Genomic DNA, 16,753 nt, shown 5'->3' on the forward strand with positions numbered 1-16,753 from the left:
TATTCCAGACGTGTTTTTAACGTCTAAGCTTAGACGTTTTTTGAACGTCTATGTTTAGACGTTGTTTCAACGTCATGACATAGACGTCTAAAATCAGTCTAGAATGGGGTGAAAAGTGAAAGTTTGGTAGACGTCTATTCCAGACGTGTTTTTAACGTCTAAGCTTAGACGTGTTTTGAACGTCTAAGCCTAGACGTTATTTCAACGTCATGACATAGACGTCTACCAAACTTTACATTAAAGCATGAGCGTTGAAAATGCATTGTTTAAACATTAACACATCAATAACATGGAATAGTCAAAAGTTAGCCGTTTTTATAATTTCTTTTTATTTTAAAATACTAAAGGCTGGCCCAACACACATACATAGCAACTGAACATTTTGAAGATTAAAGATAGAGCTGATAGCGGATCTATTTGAGCTAAGGGGCGGCGCAGAGAGGGTTGCATCCTCCCAGTCTTCGGCACTTCGAGACAGTCGGAGAGGCGCAGAGGGGGTCGCATCCTCCCGGTCTTCAGCACGGGACGTCCAACACTCCTGGACAGCCACTGACAGGGAGACAGGGAGACGGGACAGGCGTTAATACAACTCACGTGATTGTGATGGGCGGACATAGCAATAGATACAAGTGGTAAGCATTAGTAGGTTACAGCAGTAGGGATGACCCCCGGAAATATTGTGTCTATTACTAGGCTTGCTTAAATTGTGAAGAAATGAGAATATGAATTAAGATTTTTCTTTGCATCTTTGACAGTGAATAACACCATGCTAATAATGACCAAACATTAAAAACTGCCACTGATCTCGTTCAGTACCTTCTTGAGATCATGTGTACAAAAAAGTCTAAGGAAATTAATAAAGGGAATATAATTAAACCGAAGGTTCTGTAGATACAGTACTGAATTCTCCCATCCGGACCAATGCCATTAGAAATATTATAGAATAGGAGGCGTATAAATTACCTTATTATAGCCAATTCGCACATTTATATATATATATATTTACATATATTAGCTACATAAATATACTGTAACAGGTTAAGCCTTTGAACATTAAGGCAACTAGGTAAATAAAATATTGCTCCACTTCTACAAGGACATTTGCATATTCTTGGTATCTAGGGACATCTATGGACCTCAGGGAACGTAATCACAGTGTCAGAAATATTGTGTCTATTACTAGGCTTGCTTAAATTGTGAAGAAAGGAGAATATGAATTAAGATTTTTCTTTGCATCTTTGACAGTGAATAACACCATGCTAATAATGACCAAACATTAAAAACTGCCACTGATCTCGTTCAGTACCTTCTTGAGATCATGTGTACAAAAAAATCTAAGGAAATTAATAAAGGGAAGATGATTAAACCGAAGGTTCTGTAGATACAGTACTGAATTCTCCCATCCGGACCAATGCCATTAGAAATATTATTATAGAATAGGAGGCGTATAAATTACCTTATTATAGCCAATTCGCACATTTATATATATATTTACATAAATATACTGTAACAGGTTAAGCCTTTGAACATTAAGGCAACTTAAAGGAACACTCCCAACATTTTGGGAAATTAGCTTATTAAACATCTTCCCTGGAGTTAGACATGCATGCATTGCATTAGGCTTAGGGAACACCTGGACCGTTAGCCTAGCTTAGCTTAATCCGTGGAAGTACCGGTAGGTGCTACATTAAGCCTAGTTCCCAACAGTCATGAAATACAATACCTCTCCTATCTCTCCTCTGCTCTCTGCCTCTAGACATTTTTTAAATTCCGTTATCCGTTCCAACATACACGGTAGAGGGCAGTCTCCTTAAAGGCCCTCTTGTCTCGTAGACCACCCCCTTTTAAATTAAAACGGGACATGACTGCATTTGTCATGAGTCTCTAAGAGAAAGTCATGACATTAATAATTCAAGCAATTCAACAAGTGACTAGTCAAAACAAATACAAATTGAAGGGAAAAGCTGTACTAGGACTACAAGTGTATCACCAGTTTCATAAAACCCCTTCCTCCCATTGTTTTTTGTTGCATGATGATGATCATGAACACATTTATTATGCATTGTATTTTTTGTTTAAATGTCAACATCATCTGTCCATCCTCAGTACATTTACTATCAATATAATATACGCGTCTGACTTCATCTGGTCTTTCCAAACATAAACACAGAAAGTGAGAACGCATGCCTGCCTGCCTCAACCTGCATCTTTGTACATGCATATAAATACCTGTCCATCATCTTGTTAGTGCAGTCGCGGACACTCTTTCCCCCGATCCCCGTCAATGTGGATATCTGAATAAGAAAAAACCAAATGACATGTATATTAATGTAACATCATGTACAATACAATTTAAATCCTTTGAACATATGAGTCAGTAATCTCTAACCTAGGAAAAGATTTAAAAGTCACCATTTTTGTCCTGATGTCCACCCTTTCAAGGTCCTCCTCAAGCAGGTTCAACGCCTCCTCTGTCTGGCAGGGGTGTATGTCGACCCTCCCATCCGGATGAATTTCTTTGTGGAGTTTTTTGATATCATCCTTGATTTCCAGGAGGGTCTCCATCACTTTTCTCTGGAACCCTGATATAAATGACAATTATTAGTTAAATGTAGTGAAAACATTCCGTACTTCAAATAACCGCAAATATTGTGCAAAACAACTCAACCCGTTTGTGACTGAGGAGTTTTAATGTATTCTCCCATACTTCACAGAGGAATAAACTCAAATTACATGCTAAGATTTTATCACTGTTAGTTGTTGAAACAACGGTCACCAGTGTCTAGGCATTTTTACCCAACTGTAAGAATGTTTACACCAGCAATAACTTATAATATGGTAAATTCTATTTATAATCTTAGTCTTTTCAGGCAGAGGAAATTTGTCTCTCCTGGGAGTGGGCCTTGTCTGGGGTACATCTGAAACAAGTACAGAATATTTCTGTGACATGCTACAGAAGCTTCAATACACGGGTGCGTTTATGGGGGACCCTGATGTAAACAAGACGAAAGTCTTTCTCTGGTCTGCATGCCCTTAACAATTGTATGTATTGATCTGTACTGTACCAATTCTGCAATATGTTAATAAAGTTTTTAAATCAATCAATAAATAGCATTTTTAGGAAACTATTGTATATTTGTACGTCTCTAAATGTTTTGATGAATTGAAAATAGAAGACCCTTATGTAAAAAAGCCGAAAGTCTTTTTCTAGTCTTCATCCTCCAGTCCACTGTTGTTGTATTGAGCTGTACTGTATTGTACCCATTCTGCAATCGTTAATAACGCTTTCATTCATTCAATCATTCAGCCGGCAACAGAATAATTTTGATTGACAGTCGAGTCTGCCAATTACGTCACATCGCTTGCACCCGCCCTGCTGTTCTTAGCACCAATCGGCAAGCGCTATGCGTTTTTTACTTTCCTGAAAGTCCTCCATTGATTTTGATGAGCTCAGCTCAACGACAATTTTCATAGCACCACAACATTGTGTCGCACTGTACAGCCTTGGTTGTAGGCTAAAGTTTTACAATTCTTTTTTATCCAATTTGTATTGATTAATTTAGGAGTGAAATGCGAATGAAGGTTGAAATCACTACTCACAACGTTGCTCCCAGATATTATTTTTCACTCGCAACGGCCAAATTAATAGGCAATTTGCGATCATCTCGTTGCAGTGTACAGCCCTGCAAACATTAGAGCTGCTACGTCAGCCATCAAATGTTACAGCTAACACTAGTTGCGTTAATCAACGCAACTAATACCAACAGCAGTGGAAACAAGAGATGGTGGGATGATGTCACAATTTACCAGCTCTGGTGTAGAACCAGTTCTCATCATTAGGGGCCAGCTCCTTGTGTTTAGCCAGCTTGACCATGGTCCACCCAGTCTGGCACCTTCAGCTTTCCTGACCTGGTGACAGAAGAAATGTATCATAACAGGAGGCCCTGTGGAATATACTTTTTTTATATTATTTTAATAGTGTGACCGTCACACCATTGGAGGAAATTAATTAAGTCAACTCACTTTTTCAGGAAGGCCGCCAGGGCACGAACAAACTCCTGTAGGTTCACATCTTTCACTGACGCCCGGCATCTGGACACATGCAACAGAACGTTACATTTTAAATAGGGATTAACATAAGTATTTGACCTCTAGACTAATGTACAAGTGTCTTCTCAATACAAGTATATTCGATTTAGTTACACAGGATATTGGCAGCAGGTCACAGCATAATTTAAGCTGCAGTTGCCATATCTGACATTGAAAATGGGGGACCCTGATGTAAACAAGATGCAAGTCTTTCTCTGGTCTGCATCCCCTTAACAATTGTGTGTATTGAGCTGTACTGTATTGTACCCATTCTGCAATCTGTTAATAACGTTTTCAATCAATCAATGACATGGTGTGAGAGACACATATTCCCCATTCATGAATGAATGAATGAAAACTTTATTTAACATATTGCAGAATGGGTACAATACAGTACGGCTCAATACACACAATTGTTAAGGGGATGCAGACCTGAAAAAGACGTTTGTCTTGTTTCCATCAGGGTCCCCCATTTTCAATTCATATAGACATTTATGACATACACAACATACATGACATTTATGGCATAGGGACATATAGGTATTTAGTACTGATACATTTGTGACAAACGGTATTCAAATATACAGTACTGTTACCCCTAGATCCTGACAGAGTATATACATATGATGGGGAGGGGACTGTACATTAGGAGGGGAGACTGTCTATAAAGCCAGGGACTAACGTTGTGCCACTTGGTCGTTATTCCCATATACATCTATAGTTATTCCTACCGGCGAGATATGCGACAGTAATGTTACACAGCTAGTGTCAGACTGGGGCTTACGTTAGCATATGCTAACATGATAGCCTAGCTTTGAGACTAGCGCGGTTAATACCATGAACATAAACAATCTGAGGCTAAATAATACAGCCTATGATGGCCACAACAATGCGCAGATTTTAATAAAATAGTGACAGTATTCCTAATTGTACACTATTCTACATAAGAGCAGCTAGCTAGCAGGCCTCAACGCGGTAGCATGGGGGCAGCCATCACTGAAATCACGTAGTGCGCGTGCAACATGTAAGATCTAACAATTTTTTAGAGAAATACAAGCACGTACACTCGTATGAACCAACTACACATGCCATTAGATATATAGTAGTCAACCCGGTTACGTTTCGAGAGGGAATAGTAATGGACTTGGCCACATTTGATTAAAATAACGGAGACACTGAGACAGATATTTACCTTGCTTGTAGACAGCGTGAACTTCCGCGAAGGGAACAGGGTGAAACGGGGTTTCCAACCCGTGTTAAAACGGGCAACTCTCGTGCGATTACGCGAGACTTCCGCGTTGCCAACCCCCTCTCAGCACCACTCATTGATTGATTGATTGAAAAGTTTATTAACAGATTGCAGAATGGGTACACAGTACAACTCAATACACACAATTGTTAAGGGGATGCAGACCACTGAAATACTTTCATCTTGTTTACATCAGGGTCCCCCATTTTCAATTCATCATAACATAATATGACATACATTTTTTTATTTTACCTTTATTTTACCAGGTAGTCACTTGAGATCAAAGATTTTCGAGCAAGACCTGGCCAAAATGGCAGCAAAACAAAAACAAACATACAAATACACAAAACACAGACAGACACATAAAAGGCAAAGTGGGGCAAGGGGATACATTTGAGCTGCAGCTAACTGAATGGGATTGGGGGAGATTGGATTTATGACATACCAGATTTACAAATACAGTACTGTTTGTGATACAAAAAGAGTTAAAAAAAAAGAAAAAAAAGAAGAGAGTATATACATTTGACGAAGAGACTGTACATTGTATAGGAGGTGGGGTGGGGGGGGTTGGGTAGGTGGGGTGGGGGAGGCGGACTGTACATTGGAGGTGGTTGGGTGGGGCGGGGGGTGGGTAGGCGTGGGGGGGGGGGTAACTGTACATTGGATTATCGACGAAACCTTACTAGGTCCAAGAAGAGGGTCTTGTGTATTACTGGGTTAGGACATTTACTGTACATTGGAGGGGGTTGGGTTAGGATATTCACAGGGGCCAGTTTCGAATTGCAGTCTTCCGTAGGTGCTCCTTGAGAGTGGTTTTAAAAGTGGGTAGTGATTCACATTCCTTTACAGCTGTGGGTAGGGCGTTCCACATATTATGCACATATTCTTGAGGATACTACATATATGCAGTGAAAGGGTTAACATACTGTGTATTGTCGCAGTGAAAGGGTTAAGTGTGGCAGTGAAAGGGTTAACAATTGTGTGTATTGAGCTGTACTGTACTGTCCCCATTATGCAATCTGTTAATAAAAAATGTCAATCAAGGCTAGGCTAAATTCGGTCTAGAATGGGGTGAAAAGTGAAAGTTTGGTAGACGTCTATTCTAGACGTGTTTTGAACGTCTAAGCTTAGACGTGTTTTGAACGTCTAAGCTTAGACGTTTAAAATCAGTCTAGAATGGGGTGAAAAGTGAAAGTTTGGTAGACGTCTATTCTAGACGTGTTTCGAACGTCTAAGCTTAGACGTGTTTTGAACGTCTAAGCTTAGACGTTGTTTCAACGTCATGACATAGACGTCTAAGATCAGTCTAAAGTGGGGTGAAAAGTGAAAGTTTGGTAGACGTCTAAGCTTAGACGTGTTTTGAACATCTAAGCTTAGACGTTGTTTCAACGTCATGACATAGACGTCTAAAATCAGTCTAAAGTGGGGTGAAAAGTGAAAGTTTGGTAGACGTCTAAGCTTAGACGTGTTTTGAACGTCTAAGCTTAGACGTTTAAACAATGTCTAAAATGGGGTGAAAAGTGAAAGTTTGGTAGACGTCTAAGCTTAGACAAGATTCTCCTGGGCTAAATGAGAGCTATGGATAGACACACATGACCAGGTGTCCCCCTTTTGGTTGTACTGTCCCACCATTTGAGACCGCGTCCCACATATTGAGAGGATGTCCCTCTTTTTGAAGCAAAAAAAAAATATCGAACACAAGACATTCCTGTCAAGTGATAAAGTTTGAATATTTAAAACAGATGTTAGGTGGTAACAAGCCGGCTGCCAGTGCCAAGATGAATGTGGAGAGATATAATTCTGTATTTAATTTGTATTTATTTAGATTTAACCTTTATCTATTCGGTGAAGACAAGTTATTATAATAAAAAAAATTACATTATCTATCTGTCCCACTTTGTCCCACCAAAATCTTACTGTTGTCCTGCTTTTGGACTTTTTGTATCTGGTCACAACCTAACACACACACACACACACACACACACACACACACACACACACACACACACACACACACACAGTCAGAAGAACGGTCAGAAGAACGGTCAGACATGTTATTTAATCAGGCAGGATTGTGATCACAGCCCCACCCCACCTACCCAACCTCCCCCAATGCACAGTTTCTATGTCAAATGTATATACTCTTCTTCTGTTTTTTTTAGTATCACAAACAGTACTGTATTTGAAAATCTGGTATGTCATAAATGTATAGATGTAGCAGTACTGTCTATCTGTATGTCATGTGTGTCATATGATGAATTGAAAATGGGGGACCCTGATGGAAACAAGACGAAAGTCTTTCTCAGGTCTGCATCCTCTTAACAATTGTATGTATTGAGCTGTACTGTACTGTACCCATTCTGCAATCTGTTAATAAACTTTTCAATCAATCAATCAATCAATCAATCAATCAATCAGTCAGGTTTCCCAGCACTATCAGCGCCACGCCGCCACCTGCTGATCAAATGGCAAACAGCAGGTTAGGCTAGTGATGAACACAGCAGACCACAAATCTTCGGAAATATCGTGCTCAGATATTTGTAGGCGCATTTGCAGGACGTCTGTGGTGCATATTCTTCATATTTGGAGATGTTAATACATTGAAATAATATACTTAGTGCATAGTTTAAAATACGTCTAAGCTTAGACAAGATTATCCTGGGCTAAATGCGAGCGAGGATAGACGTCACATAAAATCTTCGAAAATATCGTGCTCATATATTTGTAGGTGCGTTTGCAGGATGCCTCTGTCCATATTGATAATATTTTCAGATGTGAATGCATTGAAATAATATACTTAGTACATAGTTTAAAATACGTCTCCAAAAAAACACGATTTGGCCCGGTTATACGAGAGCTATGAAAAACGCTTGGTTGAAAAGACGGCTTTTGCTCACTGGGTTGTGAACAGCGTTGCGTTGTTATTATGGGCTGAGCCGCCACGCAGGATAATGACGCCGCGCGCACGCGCGCGCGCACACGCACGCGCGGCCCCGCGCGCATGCGCATATGTTCCCTCGCGCACAATAATACACTTTGTTTGTATAGCCTTTCATACAGAAACTGCAGCTCAAAGTGCTTCACAACAGAATTAAGACAGGCATAAAATGAGCACATAAAGTGCAGACATATAAAATCAGTTTTTCACATTAGGATCTAACATCCCAACAGGCCACCTTGTTTATGGTTTGATTCAGTTTTAATATAAATAATAAAAATAAAGAGAAGATTAATTAATTATCTACTCAGTCCCGAAGTTTGTGATGTAGATATGGAATGTCCCGGGTTGCTGCTGTTTGCAGAGTGTGTTGTTGTCCGGGGGTGAGTGGTGGTGGGTGTGGGGGGTTGAACAAAGAGTCCCAGACTGGTTGAAGACACCAGCCTATAGCGGCTATTGTTATGATAATGCGAGGTAGCGCCGCAGGTAAACACAACGATCCGAGCCGAGCGCAGCGCGTTCTCGCGAGCGCGTGCATGTGCGTGCACGCGCTTCTGCTCAAATCTTTAATACTCAGTGAGGTACCACTGAGTGGTACCCCGTGCCATGAACAACGCATGCCTGGTTGTGAAAAACATGTGAAAAAACTTGTGAAAGAACTTTGCAATTTGTGAAAAAAAAGAGAAAATGTAAGTAAATTATGTGAGTCATGACAGCATTAGTGGCTGCAATGAGCCTGTTTTGCACTGCACATCTTTTCAAAACGAGGTTGCAGGCTTGATACTGCCACTCTCAAGTCATGCTCAATGTTGAGCTTAGACCTGTGCTTTGTCTTCAGTGAAGCAACAGCTGAAAATCCAATCTCACAGAGATAGGATGTGGCTTCACACAGACCAAGGTACCCATGTACATGTCAAAATACTTCCCAAAGGTCAGTGAATACCACGATCACAACACCAGAGGGAGCTCCACAAATCATGTAAAACCCAGATTCGGCTCAAACAAGGGACTAAACACGTTTCGCAATTATGCCACAACAATGTGGAACGCCCTACCCAAAGCTGTAAAGGAATGTGAATCACTACCCACCTTCAAAAACACTCTCAAAGAACACCTACGGGAGACTGCAATTCAAAACTGGCCCCTACAAATGTCCTAACCCAGTTGTACAATAAAGACCAAGCATGGCTTTGTCAGTATTCCAATGTACAGCCCCACCCAACCCCACCCCACCTACCCAACCTCCTCCAATGTACAGTTTCTATGTCAAATGTATGTCAGTATTCCAATGTACAGTGTCCCCCCCCCCCCCCCCACCTCCAAGGTACAGCCCCACCCCACCTACCCAACCTCCCCCAATGCACAGTTTCTATGTCAAATGTATATACACTCTTTTTCTGGATTTTTTTAGTATCACAAACAGTACTGTATTTGAAAATCTGGTATGTCATAAATGTATAGATGTAGCAGTACTGTCTATCTGTATGTCGTGTGTGTCATATGATGAATTGAAAATGGGGGACCCTGATGGAAACAAGACGAAAGTCTTTCTCAGGTCTGCATCCTCTTAACAATTGTATGTATTGAGCTGTACTGTACTGTACCCATTCTGCAATCTGTTAATAAACTTTTCAATCAATCAATCAAAACTGTATGTGGTGCTGAATGGTATCAACACCCTAACTGCTGTATCATGAGATACTTGGTACTCAGCACCACACTCTGAAACTAGCTCTCCAGGTGGTATCAGATGCGATTTCAAAGAGTTCTTCCAAGAGTTTGGATGGAGATGTGTCAGGAAGCTTTGTCTCAATGTTGTCTGTAAAGTTTTTTTTTATCCAGAGTAACTTGGTGATCCTTTTCTGTGTTTGATTAAATAATGATTTTCAGATTTTTAGAAATGGTATTTTCATGGAGAACAGTGCAGCTGCAACAGATAGCACTTTAGTGATCATTTTCTGTAATAAAAAAAAATAAAAACATTATTATTTTTATTTTATTTTTAGAAATCTCAAGGCCCCCCCTGTCATGCCTCTGCGCCCCCCCTGGGGGGCGCGCCCCCCACTTTGAGAAACACTGCTATAATGGTTACTTCTTTTTTATAATCAAGGTATTTTATTGATTTTTCAAAAGGCACGGTACATGACAGCAAATTACTTTTTACAACATAAGGCATGACATTATGTTACAGAGAACGATATAAGCCTATAGGAAAACAGGAGACAAATGACCCATAAGAAGTGGTCGTCCTCCATACAGAAGGGGATTGATCACAATGGACTATTTAAATGGCCCCGGAAAGCTAGAAAAGGTCCCATGATGTATGGCGTTCACTTAATCCCACGACCCGAAAGTACTCCTGTCGATCGGCGAGACATAACACATTATCCAGAATTGATTATGTCTTTGCATCCCCGAGACTATTTGATAAATATGAAGTGGAAATGATACCCAATGCGCTTTCAGATCACTGTTATTTACTCCTAAAAGCAACATTTGGTATACTATCTTCCCGGGCCCCAAGATGGCGTTTTAATACTATGCTGCTTAACAACAAGGAATTCATTACACAACTCAAAGAAGCTCTCACAGTATTCCTACGGGAGAATGCAAACGCGGTGCAAGACCCCAGAATAATATGGATGTCGGTAAAGGGTATGATCAAGGATTTCACGGATAGATTTTCCTCCATATTGCGCAAGAATCAATGCACAAAACTGTCTGAACTGGAAACGCTTTACTCAACGTTATTTAATTCTTTAAAATACAACAACTCAACTAGACTAGAAAATCAAGTTAACGTACTAAAAACAGAGATCAATGCAATATACAGACAAAAATCGGAAATGCAAATACGCAGCACAAGACAACAGCAGTACTTCCAAGGTTCTAAACCTAGTCACCTATTAGCCATGCGATTAAGAATTAATGCAAAATTTGCAGATATAACTGCCATTAGAAAACAACAAGTACTTGTAACAGACCCCAAAATAATAAACGATACATTCAAAGAATTCTACTCAGACTTATATAATTCAGAAACAACCTTTGATCAAAACAAATTGGACACATATCTTAATCAAATTATTCTCCCTAAACTTTCGGAGGACGACGCTAAACAGTTAGAAGCACCGATCACATTAGAGGAACTCAAGAAGGCCATATCCGAAATGAAAAATGGTAAGGCTCCTGGAAGAGACGGTATCCCATCAGAAATGTACCTTTCTTGTTGGGACATATTTGGACCCTTATTACTAAATATGATCTTATACTCAGTCAAGGAGGGGAGCTTCCATAAACACGACAATATTGCACTCATTTCAGTCCTTCTCAAAAAAGACAAAGACCCCACCGAGTGCGGTAGTTACAGACCTTTAAGCCTCCTCGGAACCGATGTCAAACTGTACTCTAAGGTATTAGCCATCAGATTGCAAAAGCATATGACGTCTTTAGTTCATCCGGACCAAACTGGCTTCATAAGAGGTCGCCTGATCAATGATAACATAAGACGAATACTGCACGTACTAGATGCAGACAAAGAGGACACCACACCTAAGGCGATGCTGTCCCTGGATGCTATGAAAGCATTTGACAGGCTGGAATGGTCGTTTCTATGGGCAGTATTAGAAAGGATGGGGTTAGGAAAAGGATTCATTGATATAATTAAAGTATTATACAAGGACCCATCGGCCATGATTACAACAGGTACATTCATCTCTGAAATCTTTCCGGTATCACGCTCAGCCAGACAAGGTTGCCCTCTTAGTCCCGGACTATTCGATCTATCATTAGAGCCTTTAGCACAATATATAAGACAATCCCAATACATAGAACCAATCATAATCAAGGGCACACAACATAAAATTAGTTTATATGCGGACGACGTAATATTGTTCATGCAAAGCCCCAACACCACATTGCCTCATCTACTCAAGTTGATAGAGAACTTTGGTGATTTATCGGGATTTAAAATAAATTGGCCGAAGTCGGCTTTCCTTCCACTTAACACCCATGCAAAAAAAGACACAACCCTCCCAGGTGCGATACCCATGGTAAAACATTTTAGATGCTTGGGTGTGGAAATATTTCCCACCATAAGACAAACGGTGAAGCACAATTACACAAAAATACAGAACAAAATCAAAGACGACCTGGACAGGTGGGCAAAACTTAAAAACTCAGTACAGGCAAGGGTATCAATAGTTAAGATGGATGTACTACCAAGAATCAACTTCATCAGCTCAATGCTACCGTTACCCCCTCCAGAGGGCTACTGGAAAAGATTACACTCCTCCACATACAAATTTATTTGGAATAACAAACCACCTCGCATAAAAAGATCCACCGCACAGAGAAATAAAGCAGACGGTGGCATGGCAGTTCCAGATTTTTTCCAATATTTTAAGGCTTACACATTAAGACCATTGACAATATGGTTTGATCCCCAGGCTTTGGTATCTTGGAGAGAATTGGAAGAAAACATAGTAGCCCCACAGAGACTGAAGGACATAGCACACACTAAACTTCCAATCAAGCACTGTGAGCGGAAATTTGGCCCCATAATTACCCATGCAATCCGAACATGGCGGGAAACACAAAAAAAATATCCTAACCCTCAAAAATGGCATAATCACACTCCCATATTCAATAACAATGCACTCTTAATGGAAAAACGTCCTATAAGATTCCCTATATGGGAAGAGCAAGGCATACACTCATTAGGGGATATTTTTAATAACCAGGGCTTTTGTAGTTATGGAGAAATATGCACAAAGTTTAACCTCACCGAGTCCACATGGCTTTTTTACATACAGTTACGCCTATGTTTGAGGTCTCACGGTGTTCCATTAGACATACCAGTTGAACACCACAGATACCACAAATTATTCTATGAAAGAGAAACATTGGGAGGTTTTGTATCAGGTTTTTATTATCAATTATACAACGGCATGCAAATTTCTCGATTCTGATTGGCCATTCACACGTCTTTATTGGTAACAATCCACGGTCCTGGGCTCAGGACCCGCCCACAACCAAATCACATAACCCTCCCCGGCTCACTCCGGGAGAAAACAGGATCGCGGAGAACAAATGGTTATGTTGAAAGCACCATAACGACTAAATATGAAGCGATTCTGTCAAGGGGAATGTGTTAGTATTTTAAACAATGTTGGATGATGTAATTGATGGGTCTTGACTCAATCTAGAACAAAAGAAAAATCGCGGATTGATTGATAGATTAATTGATTGATTTAAATTTCTTCCTTCCTACTTTCCGACTGCAGCGTTCTCTCTCACACTGTCCGACGCTGGCGTACCCACAAACACACACATACACACACACACACACACACACATACACACACACACACACACACGCACACACACACTGTGACACACACACACACACACACACACACACACACACGCACACACACACACACACACTCCTGTCTGCAACAGCGGGGGAGTCAGACTGAGAGAGAAGCAGCGCTGTTTTAAGTGAGCATGGTCTATTGAATTGATTGATTGGTTGATTGCTAATTTTATTACTGTACCCCTGGTTTCCAACTGGTTAAGTTTAGGCTAAAAGAAATAAATAAAAAAATAGGGCGAAGAAAACGTTTTTTTCCTATAGGGCAAAGAAAACGTTTTAATAAATTTTCAATCAATCATTCCAATAATACACAGTTGGATGTGTTAGTTGGTTGGATGCACTTCAAGCTGCTTCCACATGAGGCAACTTCTCTCAATCATTCCAATAATACACAGTTGGATGTGTTAGTTTGGTTGGATGCACTTCAAGCTGCTTCCACATGGAGTTGTGGGAACTACTTTTTCTGGCGGATGGTTTTTTCAATAAATCTTCGATTAATGTGTGTTTATTGTATAGAAATAAGGTTGGATGAATCTGGCAGTTGTATAAAAGCTTTACACCACGTGCAGTCGTGATTTGTGACCAATAAACCATGCCTAGGGGGGTCTAACGACCCTCGGCTGCGCCTCGGGCCTAACAACCACCCCTAGGCATGGTTTATTGGTCACAAACCACTCCTGCGTGTGATGTAATGCTTAATTACTAACGTCCTCGTATGAAACCCTTCAACTAGACACTGTCTGGAGGAGGGATATACCAGACCTGGAAAGTGACTTTGATTGGCAAGAAGCATGGGCAAATGTCCGTCTTACATCAAGGAACCCGGACCATCAACAAATCAATCTTAACTATATTCACAGGACATACTTGACTCCTATAAGACTGAACAGAATGGGCCTGAAACAAGACTCAAAATGCTCCCAATGTACAAATGGAGACGAAGGGACATTTATGCACATGTATTGGGACTGCCCACCAGTTAAGGCATTCTGGAAAGATGTGACCCATCAATTATCAAAACTCGTATCTTGGAATATACCAGTACACCCCTCTGTATTGCTTTTGAATTATGTTTTTGAGTTTGCAGTAAATCCACAGCTAAAGAGATTGGTTTTATCGGGTATCACAGTAGCTAAAAAACTGATCGCATCACGCTGGTTTCAACCGGAAAAAATTTGCCGGAAAGTTTGGTCTCTTACATATCTCGATGTGATATATCAAGAAATATCTACAGCAAGAATTCTGGGTCTCAACGAATCCAAAATGTCAATGTGGGTAGAAGTGGTGGAGAGAATAAAAGCTAGCTTATAATGGTAGTGTCTGGTTAGGAGTGAGGGATAATGGAGGTACTATCCAAGGAGGGGTCCGGGAGGGGGGGGTTCGAGCTGGAGCATGTGTGTGTAGGGTTTTAGAAAATAGGTATTAGGGGTATATCCTGTATATGGCATTTGTATAATTGTTAATTTCGCTGGATATACACTGTATACGGTAAAATATTATTATAGACTTTTTTTTTTGTCTTGTTTCTGTACTTGCATGTAATTTTAGCCACCTTGACTGTTAGTTTCATTATGCATTGTGTGTTGAGTACTGACTTTTAATAATTTCTGCTTTGCAATAATAAAAAAAAGAAAAAAAAAAAAAAAAAGGTCCCATGATGATATCCTCAATATGTGTGCGTTTATAATGTGTCGCCCATCCTATTTGTGTGTCACTGCATGATGACTACATTGTCAATGTGTGCAATGATTAAAGACTTCTTCAAAAGTCTAGTTAATATTTTTATTGCCTCAGACAAATAAATTTAACAGGCCCTGCTAACTGTGAACGTCGAGTCACTTTTGTTGGTAAAGCAAGTTTTGTTTTGAAAGGCTTCAAGCGCTGTAATACCGATCAGCAAAACTCCTGTATATCAATACCAAATGGAGGCTACAGACGTACTATTCACCATAGACATATATAAAGACTAGATGACTCACCCGCGCTGCTGGCCAATGGAGACCGACGTTGCCACATGGCGGTCATCTTGCCACAGCACGCCCACTCATAACATGAATGTCTATGGTGCATGTAGCTACTATTTAAATAACCATAGCTTGCAAAATTTTCAACCGACTTTCAAACGGTTTGGTTTGTTATAAACGTCAGAGATGGTTATCATACTGCATACTTATAATAGACTTTCATATGAAAATAACTTCAACATGTCCAAGCATGAATCATAGCCATGTTAATAACGTTTGTAATAAACCAAACCGTTTGTAAATCGGTTGAGAATTGAGCAAGCTATGGTTATTTCAATAGTACATGCACCATAGACATTCATGTTATGAGTGGGCGTGCTGCCTGTGACAAGATGGCCACCGGTGAACTACGCTGGAGATTCCGCCTTGCACCATCTAGTTATATATATCTATGCTAATCACCGTCCCGACGTCAAGTTAAGTTGACTGGAAAGGTGAGTGTCTACTTTGCTAAAGATGGCGATCAACATTGAACAGGCTGCGCTTCCTTTTCTGCGGACAGTGTCGATGACTTCCCGGGCTCTCTCTTCTCCGTGTTTGAACTTGGCAAAGTTCATTTCTTCATCGGTTATGACCTTCTGTCTCAGAAGCTCATCCAACAACTTGTCTAGAACAGGGGGAGACACACTTTTGATAAAACGTGTCCGAACATTGAGCAGCCTCTCCTCTGCCAAGTGACTCTGAATTCCACTTGGACCAGCACCACTTGGACCAGCACCACTTGGACCAGCATCACTTGGACCAGCACCTGGGAGATTATCTGGACAAAAACATACATGAATTCAGTAACCAGCTGGGCAAAAACTTGTATTCAGTCAAAAACCAGCTAGAGAAAGACTTTTATTAAAGGAACACGCCAACATTTTGGGAAATGAGTTTACCGTCTTCTCCAGAGAGAGAGACAAGAAAATAGATACCAGTCTCCTCTCTGTGCATTCAGTAGAAATCTATCTGGCTGCATGTTAGCCTAGCTTAGCACAATGAATGGAAGCGGACATGACCGGTTACGGTTAGCCTAGGCATTGTCCAACTAACACCTCTCCCGAAGGCTAACCGGTCATGTCCGCTTCGATTCA

General features: G+C 40.5%; 2 protein-coding genes across 2 annotated transcripts in view; both read right to left on the reverse strand.

Moving 5' to 3' along the window:
* Positions 1 to 327: 327 nt before the first annotated feature.
* Positions 328 to 5,405, reverse strand: LOC311227753 (uncharacterized protein). Its single transcript, XM_084313537.1, has 6 exons — positions 5,282 to 5,405; positions 4,024 to 4,092; positions 3,808 to 3,909; positions 2,413 to 2,582; positions 2,230 to 2,294; positions 328 to 549 (listed from the first exon to the last, which is right to left on the reverse strand). Exons 3-6 carry the CDS (start codon positions 3,872 to 3,874, stop codon positions 516 to 518), a joined length of 336 nt encoding a protein of 111 aa, XP_084169663.1. The 5' UTR covers positions 3,875 to 3,909; positions 4,024 to 4,092; positions 5,282 to 5,405; the 3' UTR covers positions 328 to 515.
* Positions 5,406 to 15,823: 10,418 nt separating this feature from the next.
* The window catches only part of LOC311226309 (uncharacterized protein), a 50,612-nt gene continuing 49,682 nt past the window's right edge, over positions 15,824 to 16,753 (reverse strand). Inside the window, exon 11 of the mRNA XM_084311726.1 lies at positions 15,824 to 16,437. Coding sequence (XP_084167852.1) covers positions 16,076 to 16,437 — 362 coding nt within the window. The 3' untranslated portion in view covers positions 15,824 to 16,075. The remainder of the gene's footprint in view (positions 16,438 to 16,753) is intronic.

The sequence above is a fragment of the Notolepis coatsorum genome (assembly GCF_963971535.1).
Source record: "Notolepis coatsorum genome assembly, chromosome: 4".
NCBI classification, from domain to species: Eukaryota; Metazoa; Chordata; class Actinopteri; order Aulopiformes; family Paralepididae; genus Notolepis; species Notolepis coatsorum.

Bases quoted from the DNA above. Each gene is read 5' to 3' on its own strand.
- LOC311227753 (XM_084313537.1), bottom strand. From the start codon at position 3,874: ATGGTCAAGCTGGCTAAACACAAGGAGCTGGCCCCTAATGATGAGAAC. The intron at 2,583-3,807 runs GTAAATTGTGAC...CATTTATATCAG, and splicing joins CTGGTTCTACACCAGAGCTG to GGTTCCAGAGAAAAGTGATG. The intron at 2,295-2,412 runs GTGACTTTTAAA...TTTCTTATTCAG, and splicing joins TGGACATCAGGACAAAAATG to ATATCCACATTGACGGGGAT.